This window comes from Microtus ochrogaster, chromosome 10 (assembly GCF_000317375.1).
Source record: "Microtus ochrogaster isolate Prairie Vole_2 chromosome 10, MicOch1.0, whole genome shotgun sequence".
Lineage (NCBI taxonomy): Eukaryota > Metazoa > Chordata > Mammalia > Rodentia > Cricetidae > Microtus > Microtus ochrogaster.
The window spans coordinates 36,486,624-36,509,537 of NC_022016.1; the positions used below are offsets into that span (position 1 = coordinate 36,486,624).

At 41.5% G+C, this 22,914-nt stretch overlaps 1 protein-coding gene across 1 annotated transcript in view; it reads right to left on the reverse strand.

The window, feature by feature from the left end:
* Positions 1–142: 142 nt before the first annotated feature.
* Positions 143–22,914, reverse strand: part of Srpx (sushi repeat containing protein X-linked) — a 77,904-nt gene continuing 55,132 nt past the window's right edge. Inside the window, exons 3-10 of the mRNA XM_005352842.2 lie at positions 20,197–20,388; positions 18,182–18,358; positions 10,597–10,723; positions 8,795–8,916; positions 8,018–8,197; positions 6,231–6,364; positions 3,942–4,063; positions 143–642 (exon numbers count right to left, since the gene is read on the reverse strand). Of these exons, the coding sequence (XP_005352899.1) occupies positions 459–642; positions 3,942–4,063; positions 6,231–6,364; positions 8,018–8,197; positions 8,795–8,916; positions 10,597–10,723; positions 18,182–18,358; positions 20,197–20,388 (1,238 nt within the window). The 3' untranslated portion in view covers positions 143–458. The remainder of the gene's footprint in view (positions 643–3,941; positions 4,064–6,230; positions 6,365–8,017; positions 8,198–8,794; positions 8,917–10,596; positions 10,724–18,181; positions 18,359–20,196; positions 20,389–22,914) is intronic.

Genomic DNA, 22,914 nt, shown 5'->3' on the forward strand with positions numbered 1-22,914 from the left:
AAAAAAAAAAAAAACACTTCAAACTACTGAGCACATGAAGCACGTAAACTTGGTATTTGATTTTTTTAAAAAATTGAATTTTAGTAAGTTTGCTTCAAAATATTTTATTAACAAAAGTCTTATATAAACAATAAAGGGAAAGAAAAGTATGCTTGACAATGAATAATACGCTGAGAGCATGTGTACGATTGTAGACTGTAGTTTCTAATACCAGACTAAAGGAAGAGTTAGAAAGAGTAAATATATTCCAATACTTTGAAACATTTCAAGGTTAAAAAAACATTGTGCCAATTTTTAAGGGCAAAGAAAGCGCATAATAAAATAGACTTTAAAAATTACAAATGAAAATCTGTACATCAAGGATATTTTTAAGGCCTTCCCAGGTAAAAGGCACTCACTATGTAAGGCACGGCACTACGTAAAAAGAGATGAGGAACCACCGAGAATGTAACATCACATCAGGTATTGCAAGTCTGGCCCATCTCAGCTTGTAGGATCATCTCTTCTTTTCTCAAGGGGAAAGTGTCAATGAGGTTGAAGAGAGCCATTGGTGTCACTAGGGAGACATAGCGTTCTTTGTCCGTTCCATGCTTATCCACTAGCACCATGCTGAAGGAGTAGAGTGGGATTCGAAGCAACAGCCTGGAATAAATAAAAAGAAGACTTGTTAAACCCTGACCTCCAGGACTTCTAGGGAGCAACCAGATCCCTCTGGTAATACTTTTCAGAGAAATGCTTGATGCCTTGATGCTATGAAGGAATGAATCATTTTTAGGCCCCCACCACTTAAAGTGTGGACCTGGGACCCATAGCATCACATGAAAGAACTTGCTCATGTCTGACCTTAAACCTAACAAATTATAATCCGTGTTATTAGTAATATCTTCAGATAATTGGTATTCAGAAGAAAAGTTGAGAAATTCTGCTTTAGATTATTGGGGTCTGAAAGATCTCAGGCTAGCTATGGTACTATAAACCAAAGTTGCTACACAGCATGTAGAACAAGGCTAGATTTGGGGAGCAGTAATGTCAGAGCTATAATGGTGATGATTATCCAGAAAAAGTATTTGACCACTCAGGGGACATTTGTCCATGTCTAAACACACTTTTGGTTGTCCTAAGAAGGGAGTTATAGTTACTACTAGCATCTAATTGATAAGTGTAAGACATACTGCTATATTTAATCTACAATACAGGCCAGTTTTCTAAACAGGCAAATCCAGCTTCAAGTGTCCAAAGGGCTAAGGTTGAAGAAGGTACAATTGATTAAAGTAACATTCAAAAAAATGATAGTGATGACTATTTCAGGAATTAAATTAGAACTGTCTGGGCTACAACCAGACATTCCTCCTTATTTGACTATAATTAGTTCCACAAATAAGTTTTAAAAGTATTCTGGCATAGTTTCAAATGTGTGGTAGTTTTTCAACATATAGATTTCATCTCTGTAGATGTTTTATATCACTACCAGCAAGTTAAAATGAGAAAGTCAAGAGAAAAGGAAGCAGACAGCTGAACCCAGTGAAATAACAAGGCCACCTAGTCTCCTCTCCTGCTTTTGTTTCAGATGAAATAAAACAGGCAGAACATACTCTGCCATATAAATTTAAAGTGAATTTCTCCCCTTATGAAGGGTTCCAAGACTTTTTTAATTGTATAAAGAAAAAGTAGTGAAATGGGTAGGCCAGTCAGAGATAGGGGAAGAATTAAAAGAAAACATAATAATACACATGCATGAAAATGCCTTAATGAAACCCATTCATTTTTATGCTAACTTGAAAAATTAATAAAGATATTATTGCATAAAATATAAACTGACTGCACTTCTCAAAAAGCAGTTTCATGAAATGAGGAAATAATTAGTATTTTCCCCCGTGGAAAGCTGACTTGCTAATACATATCTTTGACTAGAAATCCAAAGGAAGATAACATCCCCCTGGCTAGTACACACATTCTTCATGTGACTCTTGTACCTTGATTAACACAGAATATTAACAAAAAAGGGAGGGGGGACAACCGCCGTGGGAAAGGAGAAGTAGTCACATCAGCAACCGCAACACAAGTGGGTCCCAGTGGAGACATCTCAGAGGTGGGTGGTAAAGTACCTCATGGATTGTGAGGTTGGTTTGAGTTTGGCAGCATTTCTGAACTACAAGATGACTATTATCAGATTGGAAGGAACTCTTCCTGGCTCACCTTCCAGGGTGAAAATACTTAAAATAACTATTTTTTCAAGTCTAAAAATAATATGATTATTAAGGTGATGTCCTTTTTGCTTCCTGTCTACTCTGTTCTTCATTTAACAGTTTAAATTACACCAAGAATTTATTATTGTTGTGTATGCATTTATCATGTATGTGTGTATCTGTGTCTACCACCTATTATCCTAAGAAAGTAATTTTAAAAACTGCAACAAATTTTATTTTTATGTATGAACGTGTTTGTGGTATATATGTGTCTGTGTTTGTGCTTGCATGTGTGTATACTATATACCATATATGTGCAGGTACATGTACATATGTGTGCATGTGGCTGTGGTAGCCCAAGGTTGGCATCAGGAGACTGACTCAATGGCTCTCCATCTTATTCATCAAACTGGGAGCTCTCAATTGAACTCAGAGCTCACTGACAAGGCAAATCTAGATAGCCAGCTTGCTCCAGAGATCCCTGTCTCTGTCTTCTATGGCTGGTCTCTTTGTGTTTCTATCTCCTGGCCATTGATATAAGTAACTTACATGACCATGTATTCCTTTCATGAGAGGTGATTTTCACTAGAGACTCAAAGCCATAGAGTTTCCCCATCTCTGATTGTAGCCACTAGAATTATGAGCAAAAGAAACAACTGTAGGAGTTGTTTGCCTCTGGTATTTTGATGTAACAACAAGAACCTTACTAATACTATTATTTACTTTTACATTCTTTCTTCCCCATTTTCAGAAAACTGAAAGGACATGTGTGCTTCAGAAGTTAATGTAAAAGATAGTAAAGCAATCTGAGACTCTAAAAGACAAGGAGACTTCTGGGACCTTGAGAACAGAGACTGACTCTGTCCCCTGCAGTATACCAAAGATAAAAGCTAGGCAAGAAAAAAAAATTTTAAGAAGTGTTAGTTTAGCCAGGCGGCAGTGGCGCATGCTTTTAATCCCACCACTAGGAAGGCAGAGGCAGGCAGATCTCTGTGAGTTCGAGGCCAGCCTGGTCTATAAGAGCTAGTTCTAGGACAGGCTCCAAAGCTACAGAGAAACCCTGTCTCAAAAAACCAAAAGTAAATAAATAAATAAATAAATGAATAAATAAATAAAAAGAACTGTTAGTTTATCCTCATTACCCATCTCAAGGTGGCCAAGAGATACAAGAAAAAAAATGTAGGTTATTTCTGAAATTGTCTTTTAGCTGCTAAATATGGCTTTAATACGTTACTCAAGGTCTAACTATTAGGGATCTAGCTTTATAAGCATGACAAAAAGGAGATACAATTGTTGAAACAGAGATATGGACAAGTGCTCAGGAAAGAATGGGGGGAGGGAGATCAAGCCTGAAAGGGCTAATTAGTATCTATCCTAATATGGGCAAGAACTGCTGCTTATGTCATTTTGTTTTCAAATCATCCTCTCCTTCTAACAGAGAGAGAGAGGGAAAGGAGAGAGAGAGAGAGAGAGAGAGAGAGAGAGAGAGAGAGAGAGAGAGAGAATATATGCTTGGTTGGAAGGGAAAGAAAACACTAGCAATTTTCCACTGCATAATTCAGTTGAACATGCAGAAACATGTCAACTAGCATGATTATAATACTCCCAGAATAAAAGTAATTAAACACTGAAGGTTGCCTGAATTAAATACTGAATAGAAAAAAATCAGGGAACCTGACTGGGTACATGAGCAACCATGGTGAGATCCAAGTGTATTCACAGGGAATGAAATTTAAGGAGAGAGCAGCTTCTTACCTGAGCTGCAGAGCTAGAGCTGGAGGCATAATCTTTGCTCTGATCCTGCCAATGAGGGTCGGGAACACTCCTACCAGCTCCACCACTGTGACATGTCGAAGATCCAGGCCACACTGTGCTTGCTGAGGGTAGAAGCAACAGAGCAGGTTTGAGTGAGTATAACTAGGGAACTGCAGACTGGCACCCCAGCAATGGTCTTGTGGGTGCTTCTTTGCCCATTCCAAATTGTTCTGAAAACAGCTGAAAAACTAAGTCTAATCTGGTGCCTAGAAAATCTAAGTGTCTTCCTAGTGGAATTATGCAAAACAGCTGGGCAATGGGATTTTGGAATCCTAAACACAATGGTTACTCTAAGGCACTTCTAGACATGGTGAGACTTTACATGAGTCATCCAAGACACTACCCCTATCCCCATCCTGAAGTTTCTAATCTCATTCTTATAAGGAATTAAGATTTTTCAGAGTTCCCCTTTCTTTAATTACCCATCCTCCACACACTCCTGCCTTATGTTCCCCATACCCAAACCCCAAGGAAACAAGGAGAAACTTGTAGAGGATGTGGCTCCGTCAACTACATGTTAGGAGATCTCACAAGGAGCAGCAGTGACAATCAAAATTAAAAAAATTAACAGAAGATAAATAAGATGAATCTGATTGAATGGGAAAAGTAATTTTTAAATCTTGAACTTTTTCAACAATACTATATGAAGCAATACAATTATTACTAAGTCAACCACATCCTAGAAGGTAAGTGTGAATGTGTTGGTAAGAAGAAAAATATAAGAATATCTAGATCCAAAATGCCATAGCCAACTAGCTAATCAGTTTAACTGGGGGCTGGGGGAACGTGAACGGGCTAAGGTTGAGGGCTAGCAATAGGACAAATTTGGTCATGAGCCAAGGTTTACTGATATAGAAGGCGAGTTTATGGGTTTATTCATTTTTTCAGAGATAAGGGCTCAAGGCATGTGTGGCCATGCCATGCTGCTATGCCAAGGACCATAAAACCAGGTAAGTATATACATTTACATTTTATGAGGAGCAAGGAGGTTGTGCTGGCTAGTTTTATGCCAACTTGACAAAAATCTAAAGTCATCTGAGAGGAGGAAACCTCAATTATGGAAATTCTTTCATAAGAGTGAACTGTATGCAAGCCTGTAGTTTTCTTAATTAGTGATTGATGACGGAGGGCCCAGCTTATTGTGAGTGGTGCCCTTCTTGGGCTGGTGGTCTAGGCTGTATAAGAAAGTAGGCTGAGCAAGTCATGGGGAGGAAGTTAGTAAGCAGCACCCCTCCATGACTTTTGCATCAGCTCCTACCTCCAGGCTCCTGTCCTGCTTGCGTTCCTGCCTGACTTCCCTCAGTGATAGACTATGAATGTCAAACTGTAAGCCAAATAAACCATTCCTTCCTAAGTTGCTTTTTGTCATGGTGCTTCAACATAGCCATAGTAACCCTAATTAAGACAGAGGTAGGTGTACAATAGCAGGTAGGGTGCGAGGGATTTATGATACAGATTTAGTGAATTTGGCTCTTATCAAGGTAACCCAAACATTTCATGTGGCTCTTCACGGTTCGTGGGTGACCTGTTCAGATGGTAAAAAAGTAGTGGAAGAAAGACTCACTAGTCATTGTATTTAAGCTGACGTGGGTAGTAAACTACTGCCTTCGATTAAACCAAGATCGCTCTAACAGGAATTAATGAACGAGAGATCCTAGAAAGGAAGTGCAGCAGATCCTGGCTTCTTTTGCATTTGGTGAAGTTGACCAACTTCAAGACAAAAACAGGCAACTTGTAGTATGATCCTTGCAGTTTCTACCCTCCCCCAACATGTTGAGTGTCTCATTGAGTAGCAGCAAAATTCACTTTCATTAGAGTAGGGGCCATTCCCAGGGAGGGATATGGTGCCTAGAGGCTCTCGGATGCTTTTTATCTCCTTAGCCAGTCTATCGGGAAGATAACTGATGGATCACCTCGCGTCTATGAATGTGCTGGACAGGATCAGCAAAGCCAATTGTTCTTGGGCTGGGCCTGGACAGCATGTCAATTAAGCTTATTAGCAAAGACAGACAAACCTCGATGGTTGGAGAATGATTGGGTTAACTCTGGGGAGTCAATGTTAATAAGGTTATACACCAGCACCAGAAATGAATGACTGTCTTTAAAGTGCTGGTCCCTTAAACTTGCCCTAAATGGATTAGGCACTGAGTCTGGCCTTTGTTTTTAGCAAACTGCTCGTCTTCTTCCTGTTAGAGGTCTCCCTCCCACCTTAGCTTTGCCAAGCCTCACCTGCAGCATCCCCAACTGCAGTCTGTAGAGGAGGTTTCGAGCTGTGGGTGTGGACACAATGAGGAGTCTCCTTTTCTCGTAAAACTGATCCAGGAGTGCCGCTGCTGTTCTGACACCGACATTGACATTCATCGCTGTAATCAGAAATGGTCAAATAAGTTCACCCCATAAATTCTGGCTTAGCTTAGCCAGGCACATACAAAACCCTAAGTAGACCCTGAGATGAGAATTCAAATTTAAGCAGTTGATTTCAGAAGTGAGTTCCTGAAACACCAGTAACAGACAGACGAGGCACCCTAGCTTTCTCTTGTTGCTGTAACGCATCACATTAAACTCAGTGGCTTAGTCGAACATAAATTCATTGTTCTTTTGATATGGCCACGGAGAACAGGAGCCAAGTTTAATTCTAATTCTTCCATGGAAACTGATCAATGAAAAAGAGCCCTAAATGATTGGCTCAGTCCACATAGCAGCAAACAGTCTGCCTCGGAAAAGGAAATTACAAAAGAAAAATGAGAACACACTAGGTAGGTTGTTTGAACTTGGTGCCAATATTTCAAACAAGGTTAGCTTTAAAATCATTGTTCATTGCAATTTTCATCCAGTCAACTACACTGAGTGATAATTATGTGTCAACATCTGGGCTATTGCTCTGAATGAGAGGCAGTTATTATCTCTAGCATTGCCTTTAGGGCTCACAGTCTAGGACAGTTTGGGTCAATATAAATAGAGTTTACATAAGTGTACAATTTAAATTTTTCTAATAGCTTCATTAGAAATGTACAAATAAATATGTGACAAGAGCTTTATATGTCAACCCAATATATTCAAATATTTCAACATGCCACCAATACAAAAAAGTAGGGGTGCTTTATATTCTTTATTGTGCTAAGACTTTTGAATCAGTGTGTATTTTACACTGACCACATACCTGAATTTGGACTTATTTCAAGTGCTTCATGCCCACATACTGCTAGCAGCTAGATAGATTTATGAGATTATTTGATAATATACTCCAGGCCTCAGTGTCACAAAAATGGGCATTATGTACTTATGTGAGGAGTCTGAGACTTTTCTGGTTTAATATATTAAATAGAAGAGCTTCATCCACCTGCTCTGAATGGTGGAGCTAAAGGAGGGGAAAAGGAAGAGATACCCGGGATTGAGACAAGGGGAAGCATACAAAAAAGTTAGTCTAGATTTCACACTCTCAGCCCAGTTGCTGTTCATCAGTAAGAATGACTGGTATGCCAGGCAGTGGTTGTGCACACCGTTAATTCCAGCACCCGGGAGGCAGAGGCAGGCAGACCTCAGTGACTCTGAGGCCAGTCTGGTTTACAGAGCTAGTTCCAGGAGAGCTAGAGCTGTTACACAGAGAAACCTTGTCTCTGGGGGAAAAACAAACAAACAGAAAAACACTGGTACATTTTGAAGGCTTACCATGTACCAGGAACTGTTCTATTACAGCATTCAGTAGATGATCACATTTAAGAGAGGTATGATTTTCCTAATTTTACACAGGAGGAAGGATTTCAAATGCCCAAGATTATATATATATATATATCCAGGTTATTTCTTGGAAGATGTGAAGCGGGGAACCAGAGAACAGACAAAAGCAAGACAAGCAGGCAGGTAAGATGAGCTGCAGCATGGGCTTTTCACCTGCTCAGATGAGCAGAGCTGACACTGAACTTTAGAGCGTGCAGGAAATGAAGCTGCTTTTTCCTGCCCTGGAATCAGGGGACATGAGATTCTCATGCTAGCTGGAACAAGAACTGCACGCATACCTGCACAGCTGGGCTCCGTGCCAGACCAAGCCAGATTGGATTGGCATACCCGGGCGGGACTACCCTGAAGTTCATAGCCACCAATACAGGAGAATTCACAGGTAGCTCCGTAGTTGTCACCATCGCTGGAACACTTCATGTAACCATTGTCTGGAGCATTGAGTTTGCCACAACGTCTGACTGTAGGGGACACAAACCCAGAATAGCCTTAGTCCCAAGCCCTCCTTCCATAAAGGAACCAGAGAAAGTGAGATTTGTCATGACGTTATGCAACTAGTGAAATGAGAGGCAAGGAAGACTATTAAATGCCCCGTAATGGTCACCACCCATACCAAGGTATTCTTGAGATAGATAGCGGCATTAGCCACCTCGTGTTACACATGAGGAGCCTGAACCCTGAACAGTAAATGATACTACCTGTCCAAATCTTGAAACACGAAGTTTTCAAAAACGATTTACTCACACAGACAAAAAGAGGGGACTCCTAAGCACTCTGGTTATTTATCACAAGTACTGGAGATAGATATCAGCTCAGAGACAGAAACATTACTAAGCGGTAGTCTTCTCGGACAGACGGCAGTGCGCTCCTGTGAAGCTAGTCCTGTTTCCTACATAACCCACCCATCCTGGCATTGGTGGTAAGATGAAATACTTCCATCAGCATCACCAAAACCTAAGGCAAAGCTGGCAGTAGCCATGCTACAAGGGGCAATCAGAACAGTCTGGCTTGGGGGTCCGGCCCCTTCCCTTGACAGTCACAGGAAGCAATGGTCTCACCTCTTACTTTCACTCGAAACTTGCAGGTGCCCTTGTTCTCAGCTCTGTCATGGACTGTGTATTCAATCTTGTGGTCCCCTTCTGGAAAGTTCGAGCCTGGAGGGAGGCCTTTTAGAATAACGCTTAAGGAAGAAAGCAGAAATACCCAGGATTATGCTTGTGTACCTAAATAGCAGCTGTTGAGTCTGGAGTCTGCTTCACAGGAGCAATTGGATCTCAGCTAAGGGCAGATTCATGGTTTTGTTCCTTCGTTTGTTTGTTGCTGAAGGATAGAACGGGGGTTGGGGCTGAGCCTTCATGTCTTCCTTGCTGGGCAGACAACACAATACTTTATGAGGAAAATTCTTTCAGAGTACAGTTTAGTTGGCCATTTGGCAATTTAAGCCTGCAATAGGTACTAGAATGTTCTTTTCTTTTTCCATCTGGGTCAGTGAAGACCTTTCTGAGCAAATGTTAAAATTCTCTGTGAATCCTTGACTCTCCTAATACTTTGTTAGTAAAAGCAAATTTTTATTGTCTACCTTATATAAATCTTACATGTATCAGGTATGGTTTATTATCTATGATTTAATTTAATACTCATAGAATTTCTATTAGGCACGTAAAATTCTCCATTTTGTAGGAAAGGAAACTACAGTGACAAAAGGCTAAGGAACTTGACCAAGATTGGACAACACATGGCAACTATAGCATCTATCTTCTTAGCTATTTGAGAGCTACGTCAATTGGTATAACACAATCAACTGACAGTTTCTGGTTAGTTTTCAATGTATAGAAAACTCACCTATTCCCTGTGGCCTCTAGGAGTGGTGATATTTGATGATAATAGCCATATGAAATAATCATTGTCACCACTGAGGAAAGCTTTACACACAGGTGGGACGCACTTACAAGGCATGTGAACTGAAGAGTCTTTAGAAAGTATCAGAAATCCCACCACTCAGAGGTGTCACTTTTGACTTTAGATCCCTTAAGATCTTAAGATCCTTAGATAGCAAATGTAACTTCAGATAATCTTTCAAGTAGGAGTGATAACTAATCTCTCTGAGACTATTTCATCATGAAAATAACAGGCGTTATCAATGGGACTCAAAAGAAACACCTATGTCAGAACTTTTAGACAAAAGAGGTCCCATGGTGACCTGATATTTTACATTTTGAATTTGTTGCACAAGACTTCAACTGTTGTAGAAAGCTAAGAAATGATTATATGCCGGGAACTGAGTCAGGCATTGTACAAGACTGTAATAATAAGTTAGGGGTAAAGAGTGCCCAACCCCAAATTATGCCAATTCTGAAGTGATTTTTAAAATTTTGTATGTATGCACATATGCATATAGACTATATATACAAGTACAGTAATATATAGTATAATGTGTATACATTTCATGTGTGTATAGTTAGTTGTTTTTTCATATGACTTATTTTTAAAATCAATTTTATAAAGTTTCCCCTAGGGATTTTATGATCTTTATATATAGCAAGAGAAAATGTTTTTAATGATCAAACTTTATCTTTGAGAAATTACAATTGAAAAAAAAAACTAATCCTCTTGTTTAAAGAAGAAGATATCCTGGGGGTTTTTAGAACGTGGAAATAAAATATCCTGCTATGAATAAGAGACTTTGGGTAGTGACTGTCTCACATTTAGGAAATGGCAGAACATTTCCTAAGAGACAACATAGACTGGTCATATAGTTCAACACTCATGAGAGAGAGAGAGAGAGAGAGAGAGAGAGAGAGAGAGAGAGAGAGAGAGAGAGAGAGAGCATTCCAGCTGCCAAGTGTCATGGTCAGCTTACTCAGTAAGAATGCCATCTGCTGTATCTCTTCCCTCTGGGGTTTCCCAGGACACCCGGACTGTCAGCTTATTTGGTTCAGCAATACGTTCTTTCACACTTGGGCACTTGATTCTCGGAGGTTCCATATCTTGAAAACACAAAGGAATCAAGAAATAATTTGTTGAAGCGGTGGTCAACACTCAAAGTCTGACAAACCAAGACCTCTAGACACTGGCCATTTCCAAAGAGATTGTTCACTCTGGATTTCTCTCTCTTTTTACCCTGTCCTTTCTCTTTGCTGAGTTTTAAGGGCCTTTTAGGACTCACCCACACAAAAACAGACCTGCCATTCTCTCCCATCGCTACATGTGCTGGGTGTATATGTCCTAACTCTGCACACTGACTTGGCACCAGTATAGTTTCTCAGCTAAAGCCAGAAGTCATTCAGTTTTAGTGAGCCTGCCCTGATTTAAAGACAGTGTTGTAGTATACTGAGCAGAGGTACCAACACTATCACCTACTTTGATTCAATTCAATGCAACAAAACTTTTAGGAGTGCCAACCTTATCCAAGGGTGTCATTTTAAATGCTGGCATTTGAGGTGAAAGTGAATTTGATGCTAAAAATTTATCAGCGTTCACAGTGTATCGGGGTGCTTATTTCACCAAAATGTACATCTTTCAGGAGGCAGAGAACAGCACTGTTCTGGATAAGGCAAACTTGAATGTTATGGCTGTGTAATGGAGACACCTCTCTCAGTTTATATATGTCCACACTGAGGCTCACAGGGGTTATGTGCCTTATTTAAGTTACTCCACCCCCTCATTATCAAGTTGATAATGAGGGCTGGAAAAAAATGAGATGTTAATTCTACATTGGGTTGTGTTGCCTGTAATCAAAGCTGAAGTGCAGGCACCAGGGGAAATTGGGAGGTTTACCAGTTCTACTGATGTCAAGCAGGTAGAGAATGTATTCAAAGATAGCACATGGCAGCCCGCTTTGCATCGTTTTACAAACCAGCCAGTAATAACCTAAATGCTATTACAACTTAGGTGAAAACTTAATGTCCTCTCTGATACTGAATCACATCTCTCAGAAACTGGATGCATCAAGTAAATCCTTTCACACACTTTCTCCTGCCTCTTACAAAGATTCCTCATTTTATGTAGTATAAGAAATAATGAATACTGAATAGTTTTTCAAACAGTTTTACCTTTTTGTATCTAAATTTGCTTTCCTTCTAGGTCATGCTTCAATAGACTGTGAGTTTGCAGCCTTATTACACAGATCTTAAGCTGAATAACTATCATATTTCATTGAACATAAGTCATGATAAACTATAAGATGCATCCCAGCCCCAGTGACATTAAAATATGAAAATTATGCCTTAAGAATAAAATAATGTGTATGTGTCATGATGATATGGAATACAGTTAAATCTATCTGAAGTATCCTTTTTGTGACTCACTGAGTTCTTAAAAATAATCTTTTTTATTACTATGCTAGGTAATAGAAGACATGCTTCAGTAATTCAGGTGAGCATGTCAATGCTTTGGATGAATCAGGTAAGTGTTGAATGTCTGCTGTCCACTTGTCAGAGAGAGTCAGCAACTGCTTTCGAGAAAATATGCTTACATAGAAGGTAAAGCAAAAAAAGAGAGTTTGAGGATGGTGATTAGGTGGAAGCCCCATCTCTCTCTCCCCAGACCCTGTCCCCTCAGAAAGCCCTCCCCTCAGAAAGTCTGCCATCGGCAGCTCCTCTCCCAGAGATAGCAGGGACCACACCTACCAGCTATTTCAAACCCTGCTCATAAATCTGCTACGTGTGCCCTCATGTTCTGCCCCCTGCCTTCCTGAGGGCCACCCAGGAGTGCTCTGCTTTGCATTGCCCTGTTTATTAAATCTAGATTTATTAATTCTGTCTGATTTGGCTTATTACATCAGCGGTGGAGGAATCCAGCAACCAAGGATCCAATACTTAACAGATGAGTTACTGATTTCTACATAAAATTACACTATTTATGAGTGAAGAGAGATTCTTAGTCTCTGCATCAGGTAAACTAAATGTGGATGATACACTCTCTGCTTTCCTGTGTCAACTAGTTGAGCTGACAGTGCAAGCTCACTCCCCAGTAGGTGATCCGGGAGGGGTGGGGGGAGAGTCTCAGAGCTTCCCAAAGACAGCTTGAGTCTGCCTAACAATGACCAGTAAAGAGTGGCCTAGTTGTTCCAAAGGAGGGCTTCTCTAAACATGCAACAAATATAAGTCATACCATATAAGAAGCAATATTTTCTGAACGTTACTATAAAGACATAATTACTAATCCCCTTGAAGTCCAAATGACTGCAATGTCAGTTATTGTGTGGAAATCCTGAAGCCTCTGTGAGACTCCTATTCTGTGTTTTCTGTCCCATTCGCTGGAGAGATTTGACAAATCATGTCCCTTCTCTATATTCCACTTTCATTTCTGAGTAGAAAAATGCAATAATCAGAAATATTGTGCTGGCCAACGTTGGTAGCAAAACTATTTACCAAGGAATCTTGAACATGTGTGAAACTGAAAGATCCTCTGTCAGTTTTAGACCTAGGCTGTTGTGGCAGAGTCTGGCACCTTCAGATTTCCCTAGCTTGGGGGCAGTTGTCATGTAAAGCAATTCAAAAGGCTTTAGATCACAGTGGGTGGTAAGAAAAGAGGGGAGGGAGAAGAAGAAGGAAAGATGGAGATCCAGTCAGAGTCTAGTCCTGAGTCTAATTGCTTTATATGTGCAGGAGGCTCATCTTGGATCCTGCAGGCCGTTAATCATTATCACCTGAGCCATAATGGATCGCAAAGAGCAGCCATCCCCATAGAATGCTGCCCAAATTTCCGACCGACAGTATCTCTTTGGTCAATAATTTAGCTGTCTGAAACCACTGTGTTCCAGGCAATCTGATGCACACAAAGATGAGGGAGACAAATCTAAGAGTCTGAGGACTGGAGGGAAGGAACTGAGAGGGGCTGGAGGGAGGAAAGGGAGGGGAAACTATACAATTGTATTGCAAATCCAAGTATACTTTTTAAAGGAATTTGAGAGTGATGATGGAGGCCAGAAACATCTATTTCCCCGGGCACATGAAGCAAATGACTGCCAAGGGCAGAACAAAACTTGTCTTTGAAAACTTGCCCAATCGTTTTCCTTTCTCCAGCCAGAGGACAATCCCTGTGGATGCCTCTGGAAAGTGGTTCCGTTTCTTTGGCACTACAAGATTTCAAGGAACTTTCCAGAAACAAAAAGAAAGAAAGAAAGAAAGAAAGAAAGAAAGAAAGAAAGAAAGAAAGAAAGAAAGAAAGAAAGAGGAGTAATGCGCAAGCTCCACAGCCAAAGATGCCCGACTAAAAACTCATTTCTATTAGAGAAGGCCACACAGTAAAAGTTGGCCTGTTCAGTTGCAGTGCTAAATCATGTGAGGCAAAAATGGGACCAGTATTTCCATCAACCAACTGGTCGTAAAACCGGAATTAGATTCCTGATGGTATGTGTATTTACCAGCCTGGGGAAAAATCATATAAAATAATCTTTAACAATGCACTGGTTCATTTATTCCTACCCCTGCTGATATTTGTAGCAATGGAATAATGACTTGAAGCCGAACAACTATCCCCATGAGCCACTGGTTAAACTAAATCACCAGACAGCAAAATGTTTGCCATCAATTTCCATATCTTATTTCTCAAAGATATATTTTATTCCAGGTTTTTAAATTTTATTTTATCATTATTATTATTATTAGATTTTCAAGACAGGGTTTCTCTGTGGCTTTGGAGCCTGTCCTGGATCTAGCTCTTATAGACCAGATTGGACTCAAACTCACAGAGATCCGCCTGCCTCTGCCTCCCGAGTGCTGGGATTAAAGGTTTACACCAACACTGCCCAACTTTATTCCAGGATTTAACTTACATTATTCTACTCTGCAGAAGACATAAAAAAGAAAGAGGAATTTCAGCAACCAAGCTGTTTGTATATTGTCCTTTGTTAAAGCAACAAAATTAGTATTCTCTTCATGACAAAAGGCATCTACTAATTTTTCTTCTTCCATGCTTTTAAAACTGTATTTTTTTCTTCTTGTTTTGAAGGAGGAAAATGTTTTGATCCATAGCAGAGAGATACGTCTACTGAAAATGAGGTCTCTAAATGAGGATTTGTGTTTACTCTTACTGTTCATTGTTCTATGGAACCAAATAAATACAAAAATGACAGAAATGAAAATATCTCTGCACACAAGGTAGTTTCAGCGGATGGAGGAAAGGGCTTCTTAACATCTTCACTCCCCTGCAGCTTACAGTATGCTTTCTCTCCACCTACATGACCCTATTCATTTCGTAAAGAACTGAGCTTGACATTAGTCTGAGGCAGAGAATGAATGCTGACTTGTGGCACTTACAAATGAGCCAGACCGCAAAACTGGCCACCTTGGAGTCAAAGACGGCCCAGTCTTCCCATTTTCTCCCAGTTTGAAGGAGAACTGGGTTAGCTTTTTCAGCTCTCAGCACAGTTTGGGCCAAAATGTGCTGTTGAAGGTTGTGTGGAAACCTGGGAACAACTCAAGCGCCATGTGTCAGTTCCTAAAATAGGCTGAGGCTCTGAGTTATGCTCAAGGAAGCCTGTTCCTGCCAGCACACAAGCAACTTATTAATAAAGCCAAAGAAGTAAATGATAGCATTGGAGCAAAATTCACTGGGGACAAACTCCAAGTTGTCTGTCTCTGAAGTAAAAAAGCACTGCCTGCTTTCTCTGTCTGTTCTTTTCATTCACCTTGGAGCTCTAAGCTCTTGGGGACCCTGCACCCCACTTCCCATTCCCATCGAGTTCCATATACATTTTCCATTTCTCCAATACACTTGAAACTTGTCTCAGCAAATGGTAAGATAAATTGCCTGAAATTGGGGTTCATTTCTTACTTCCTTCCCTCTCCCTCTGGGCAAGTTCCAGGGCCATCTGGGCTGGCTTTAGACATGCTTGCTGCTTTTTGAGAACAATCAGCATTTTCTTTCCATTGTTGTGCACAATCTGGAAATCTGAACAATATGTCCCCAGAGTGCTTGCCAAAGCTTGCTTAGCAGAAAGAGCTTTGGGCTTCTCCTCTCCCACACCGTGACCTCTGCTCCTTCCAATACAAGGAAACAGAGATTTGACTGATTTCCTTTGGTTTGTTTTCAAGGGCTAGTTTGCACACAGTGAAGCACAAGATACATACCAAAGGCAGCATCTGTGAGGTGCTCTTCTGCGCTGAACACGTGGGCTTAGCAATGCGCATGTCTAGATCTCACCATCACCACTGCCAGCACATTCTGTCTGTCCTCACCAAGGAGAACTTCTCAGCAGTGGAGACACCACATCTTCAGAGAAAGGTGTATCCGCTAAATATTTTGTTGGCACTCAGCTTTGTCATATTGTCCCCTTTGGGGCCATCACTACGTCTTAAAGCACCAGTTGTGTAGATTCTTTTGTCAGCTGGGTGCCACACAGGTCTCGCTGACATGAGATAGAGGGCAGGAAGGCAGTAGGAGCCATTATATTTCTGGTAGCACCTTCAGTGGTTATTGGCTGAACTCTCCCTTCTCATCCATCACGGTGTCAATAACATGGGAGCGTAGAGTTGTGGCCTACACTACCATTTCGCTGTTGCTCTTCTAGCCTGTGCTCAGTCCTTGTCCACAGAAAAGTGGGGAGTGGGGAGGAGTTGGGGTGAATGTGTTCCAAGTACATTGTATGAAAATCTCAAAGAGTTAACAAAATCCACTTAAAAACAATGCGAGATTTTGTTTTGATGTTCTCCAAGGGCAGGGTCTGGCAGCTCCCAGAGCTTAGGAGTGAATGGTCCTCTGTGACAGTGGTTCTCAAGGGCTTCAAGAAGAACTTCAGTACAATCCCAGCACTTCAGAGACTTGGGCTCCAGTGGCAGTCAGCTGCAGAAAACACTGCCCTAGAGCTGGCTGTCTCAACCTCTAAAGAAACACCAAAATCCAAAGATGTATTTTGGTTTTCTACATCTGTGACCATTGAAATTCAAAGAATCATTAGATCTTACTACAAAAGCCTGTATGCCACAAAACTGGAAAATGTAAAAGAAATGGACACGTTTTTAGATAAATACCATATACCAAAGTTAAACTAGGACCAGGTGAACAATTTAAATAGACCTGTTAGTCGCGAAGAATTAGAAGCTGTCATCAAAAACCTCCCTACCAAAAAAAGCCCAGGACCAGATGGTTTCAATGCAGAATTCTACCAGAACTTCCAAGAAGAGCTTATACCTATACTCCTTAATGTATTTCACAATATAGAAACAGAAGAGTCATTGCCAAATTCCTTTTATGAAGCTACAGTCACTCTGATACCAAAACCACACAAAGACTCAACCAAGAAAGAGAATTACAGGCCAATCTCACTCATGAACATCGACGCAAAAATCCTCATGATTTTGTGTTCCTTGGTCTTTCTCCTGCGGTTGATGCAGCCTATCCAAGAACAGTATTTTTGAGTATAAAGATTTTTAACTCCTTCCTAAATTTGAACTCCTAAAGCAGGTTTTCTAACTTTGGCTCACAACGGAATTACCTTTGCTGGCTTTTAGAGAAGCAGACTGTTGGGCACAACCTAGACTTTCTAAGCCGGCCCATCTCAGCTGGGCAGGGAATTTGCATTTTCCTTGGGGATTTCTAATGCTGCTTTCAAAGCCTGAGCCTAGATCTCCAGCAGGAATATCACCTGAGCTGATTTTAGAACCCTATTGGCCTCTTCCAACTGCCTCTTTGTCACGTTAATTGAATCAGAATCTCTAAGGCACGTCACAGAAAGGTACCCAGCTGGCAATTACAGGTAGCTATGGTGAGAACCCACTGCCCCTAGGCATGTGGTTGTCAATGGATGGGTAAATTTTCTTCCCCAGAGCCACTGAAAATATCTCTAGAGACATTTCTGATAGCCACGATTAGGTTGGGGACAGGGCATGGAGACATCATCTTTAAGCACTTAGTGGGTTAAAATCTAAGAGCACTCTCCGGTATCACATGGTACAAAAAGTAAAGGAACACAGTAAAAATTGTCTGACCCCAAATGTCTGCTGTTCTAATGTTCATGAACCTTCTCATACAGGATGAATCCCCCCAAGCCTGACTCCCAAGACTGACTGAGTTGAAATCTGCATTTTTCTCAAGGTTCCCAGAAAATTCCCAGGCACTGAAAACTTTCAGTACTTGAGTTTAGTGGCCCTCTATTTGAATACTTGAAACTCTCTAGAGGGCCTCTGAAAATGCAAAGTGCTGGGCCCTACCTCCAGAATTTTAAATTCAAGAAGTAGAGAGGAACATGAGAGTTCCCATTTCTCATTAGTTCCCAGGGTGACAGCAACAGGCCTAGGCACTGACAACAGTCAGCCTAAAAGCAGGCTGCCTTGAAGTCAGCTAAGATAGAGTCCGAGGTGTTGGGCTGAGCCTAGGCACTGAAACACTATTGAATGCAATGCTGGCTGTTTAAATTGTTTCCCTTCATGTATACTATACCAACAAAGACCCACTGCTCCTCCCCCAAGAAGTGGCTTCTGAGGTCTGTGACGTTTACTTACCCACACAGGAGGCTGGTGGGCCACTCCAGGTCTTGGTGTCCATACACGTGACTGTCCGCTCCCCTTTCAATGTATATCCCGGTGAGCAATAGTACTCACAGCGAGAGTTGAAGTAGGCACCATCGACACACTTAAACCCTCCATTTGCTGGCATGGCAAGGGTAGGGCATCGCTTTTCTAAAAAGGAGAGAATCGGGTATTCAATGTTTCCTAGTTTTTGTCCACAAGTTCAGAATCCAGACCCTCAGAAAGCATGCAGTGAACAGCTTGCTGCAATATAACATGTGGCATTAAACAATGGCTCCTCATGTGTCACATAGAAGACATGAAGTTTCATATCACAGTTAGGTGGCTTTTGTATCCCAGCTGCAACAAGGTCTTAGACTGAATTCGCCAGAGGCAAACCCTGAGAGAAGGATTTGCATGCTAACACTTTTGGAAGGGAGTGTTGCCAGGGGAGACCAGTGAAAAAGTGGGATAACAGGAGAAAGATGAGGAGCGTGCCAACAAGGGGTGACAGATAGCAGAGTCAGCCTCAGCTTGCTCCTTCAGGGGCACCCTGGAGGGAAGCTGCCAGTTCCCATTCACCCTCCACACCTGGAACCGCCATTTGTTATTTAGTCATTGGACAGAAATGCCCATGGGAGAGCCTTTCACTTGTAAAAATAAAATAAAATAAAATAAAAGCTGGGCTGGTAGTTCACACTGGTGAAGGAGATTCAGGAAACCAAGGCCGGACATCCTAGGCTACAATAAATAACTAAACAACCAAATAAACAAATAAGAAGTGGGTAGAAAAGCAGCAGTGAGAAAGCGTTTTCTGTAAGAGGTTGTCTTCTTTCTCTGAAGAAAGCTGAAGCGTGGACAAATGTGGCTGTGTCTAGTGACACAGCCCTTCAATCCCAGCTTCTTAGGACACTGAGGCAGGGAGATGGCAAGTTCAAAGCTTGGGCTGGGCTACAAACTGAGATTCCATCAGCTTTCCAAGTTGGTGAGATCCTACCTCAAAATAAAAAGGGTTTTAGTGAGTGAGTGAGTGAGTGAGTGAGTGAGTGAGTGAGTGAGTGAGTTAGTTAGTGAGTTGGTTAGTTAGTTAGTTAGTTTATAATGCTAGGAATATAGCTGAGTGGCAGATTTGCCCAGCATTTGCCAGGCATAGGCTCACACCCCAGTTTTAGGGAAACACAAAAACAAACAAACAAAAAAAGAAAATCAATGATAAGGCATTCAGAAGTTGGGGAAGATACCAGGAACTAGGAACAGGATACAGGGAAACCTGGTGAAATATTGCTAAGTGTATACTACACAGACCCAGTTACATCATCTACATATTCTGAGCCACGTGACTACAGTCCTGAGCCTTAGTTTCCCCAACCATGTCTATTATATACTGTGAAAAAAAACTTGAATGCATGTTAAAGACTTGGAGAACATTGGGCAATCAATAAGGCATGGCAACTTTGTATAATAAAGTCCCAAACTGGCTTCCCAATGCTATAGCCTCCATAGCTTTAATATGGGAGGACTTGTCATGAAGGTAGTCTACCTGCCTCCAGAGTTAGCCAGCAAGTCAGAAGCTATACAGACCATCTTTAAGACATTGCCCCGGAAATACGCCAACTTCTTCCCAGACCCACTCCCTCATGGATTTTCTTTTATTTAATTTACTACCAGGGGCCCCTGGTTTAGGGTCTTCCTTGTACCTATCACATGGATTTCACTTCTACCCAGTTACTTCTGTGGTAGTCTGACAAGCCCTGGAAGTGTCTTATTTGCTTCTAAATCACCAGCAACTCCTCGAAATCCTGTATTTACTGAACAAGTAACCTGTGCTGCGAAAAGTCTCTTGTCCATTCTTTCCTCCCAAAATGTACCATACCCCTCCCCAAAAAGATGCATGCACCCCTCTGCTATAAAGGAGAAATCAACTTTTAAAAAAACCCTCTGTGAAAAGCTTCATATCATAGCAAAACAGCTTTGCCCCTGGAGACTCATCACAGGTCTGGTCTACTTACGTTTGCAGATGACCTTATCCGACCAGCGCTTGTTTGACTGGCAAATCAACTGGGAAGAGCCATGAAGCTCATAGCCCTTCCTGCAGCGAATGTCGCACCTGGTCCCCAAGGCCGTTTTGTAGTATCCCCCCGGAGGGGCCCTGCAGTACACATCCCCATACTTCACCTTGATGGGGGAGCACCACGGAGTGTCTACAGGCAGAAACAAACGAAGGGAGACATAAGAAGTGACAGGTTTAGACAATGCAGCCCTTCACGCTTACACTCTCAGATTGGCTACAGTCCAGATTCTGGACTTCCAATGGTGCCCTATGCATTAGATATCTGTAAATAAGAAGGTAGGACTGGGAGACTGTGTGTCAGACATAACTAAAGATGAATCCAAGTGTCTCTAATTAGTTGTGTGATGCAGACAAGCTACCTCAACTCTCTGAGTGAGCCCCTGTGCCAACGATAGCAGGCAAATATGATAAGATATAAAAAATTGCCTAGCACAGTGTTGAGCACAAAGTAAATGTTCAATAAGCACTTGTTCCTTCTAGCATGTCCCTTAACATGATATTCTAATCTCTTGGGACTAATTGATGCCATCGTGAGTTTCCACCTCAGCCATCTATGCAAAACACAGTGTCAACTAACTGTGTCTTCCTCTCAGCTGTATGCAGGTTCTCTATAAAGAAAACCACATTTGAACTAAGCTACACCAGTGTTCATAATAGAGTTCCATTTTGGCTTACACTATTGGAACTATTGTTCCCCTTTTCTATACATCCCTAGTTATGCCACATGTAGGTAAGACAATGACACCCTCCTCAGATGGAAAATTTGTAGAGTGCTTTGATATGGGTCTCATAGTTGCTGTGTTGGATAATTTTTGTGAACTTGACACAAACTGGAGTCATGGGGAGATAGAACTTCAAATGAGGAAATGCCTCTATCAGATAGGCCTAGGAAAGTGGTTCTCAACCTTCTTAATGCTGTGACCCTTTTAACACAGTTCGTCACATTGTGGTGACCCCCAACCATAAAAATCTTTTTTCTCACTACTTCTTACCTGCAATTTTGCTACTGTTCTGAATCATAATGTAAATATCTGCTATGTGACCTCCAAAGGGATCCCAACCCACAGGTGGAGAACAGCTGGCCTATGGACATGTCTTGCTTAACGATTGATGGGAAATGGCCCAGATCACAGGGATGAGTGATGTCACCTCTGGGCAGGTGACCTTGCATATCTTGTAAAAGCATGGTATGAAGAACAAGCCCAGTTAGTAGTGCCCCTGTATAGTCTTGGCTTCAGTTCCTGCCTTGGCTTCCCCTGGTGATAAGCTGTAATCTGTATGTCAAAAAAAAGCCTTTCCTCCACAAGTTTCTTTGATCCGTGTTTTATTACAGCAACAGGGAAGCAAAGTATGCCAGCAGGCCAGAGCATACCTAGGATGTCACTAATAACGATGAACTTCTCCCTGTCTTTGGAAGGTACTCTCCGAGAGCCATGCTAAAGAAGGACAAGACTACCTTCTTAGTTGAGGACTTCCCGCAGCTGCCAGTCTATCAGTTCCCTGCACTATCTGGGGGCCAACGATAAGCCCCCTCGTCTCACGGTGGGGTGGAGTTAATGCTACTTTCCTACAGTTCCCTGGCTCTTCATTGCACAAAGGCACCACAGCTGCCAGAAAATGGAGAAAGTTCGCCATCATGTGGCCAGGAAGGAACACAGGCCTTGTTCTGCTCTGCCCAGGAATTCTCTCCTAAGGACATGTTTCTGATTGCTAGTCACTCCTGCTAAAGTCCAGGGTTTGGCAACACAACAGTTTTTTACTCTAATGCTTTCAGGCTCCCTTTGGCTAATTTTTTTAAATCATATAATGGTTTGCAGAAAGTGGCAAGTGGATCCGAAATTTAAGACTCAGTAACGTTCCCTAGCTATTCTAGGTGGATAGATGGGAGCTTACCCTAGAGCTTATTCACTTCTACCATGTGGATATAGATGTACAAGGCTCACATCAGGCCTACAGGCATTCCTGGAACTCTTTCTTTCTGGAAGACTTTGTACGTGCAGTCTTCGTGTACTATGTATATTTACGTTCTGTGTAAGATCTGTGCGTGCTTTCACGCATCACAAATTTACATATTTGAATACAGCATGATCAGATACTTCTCTCCCTCATTTTGACTCTTCAAATTCTTCTATCATTGTTAACCACATATCCAAAAGTTGTGCTGTTGTCACTATGTGAAGAAAACAAATCTCGTATTCATTTATTTGCAAAGGGCATTTTATTTTTTCTTGCTTTCCAGGAAGAATCTTTGGATAGTGTTTTAACAAGTTAACAATGCTTTAGTAACAGCAATGGGAATGTGAGGGAATGACTCGGCTGTAAAGGGTATATAAGCACCATGGGTTAGTCAAGTAAATTAACAAATGTTTAACATAGAGGCTTTGAGGAAGGAAGATCGTATGCTGTTGAAGACAAGATTTAGCAAGTAGACATTCAAGTTGATTCATCAGGAAAGCCTCTGCACCCCCCTGGGCCAATGTCCTGAGAACTTGAATTAAATGTAGTCTGCTGAGTAGGCAGCATGGAGCGGAAGGCTAATGGGAAACTACTAGTGCACTGCAGATGGGAGCCACAACACCTGCACAGACTCAAGTGCAGCATCTGCCAGCTGAGCGAGTGACACAGGACTGACTTGCTTCCTCCTCTCTAGAACCCT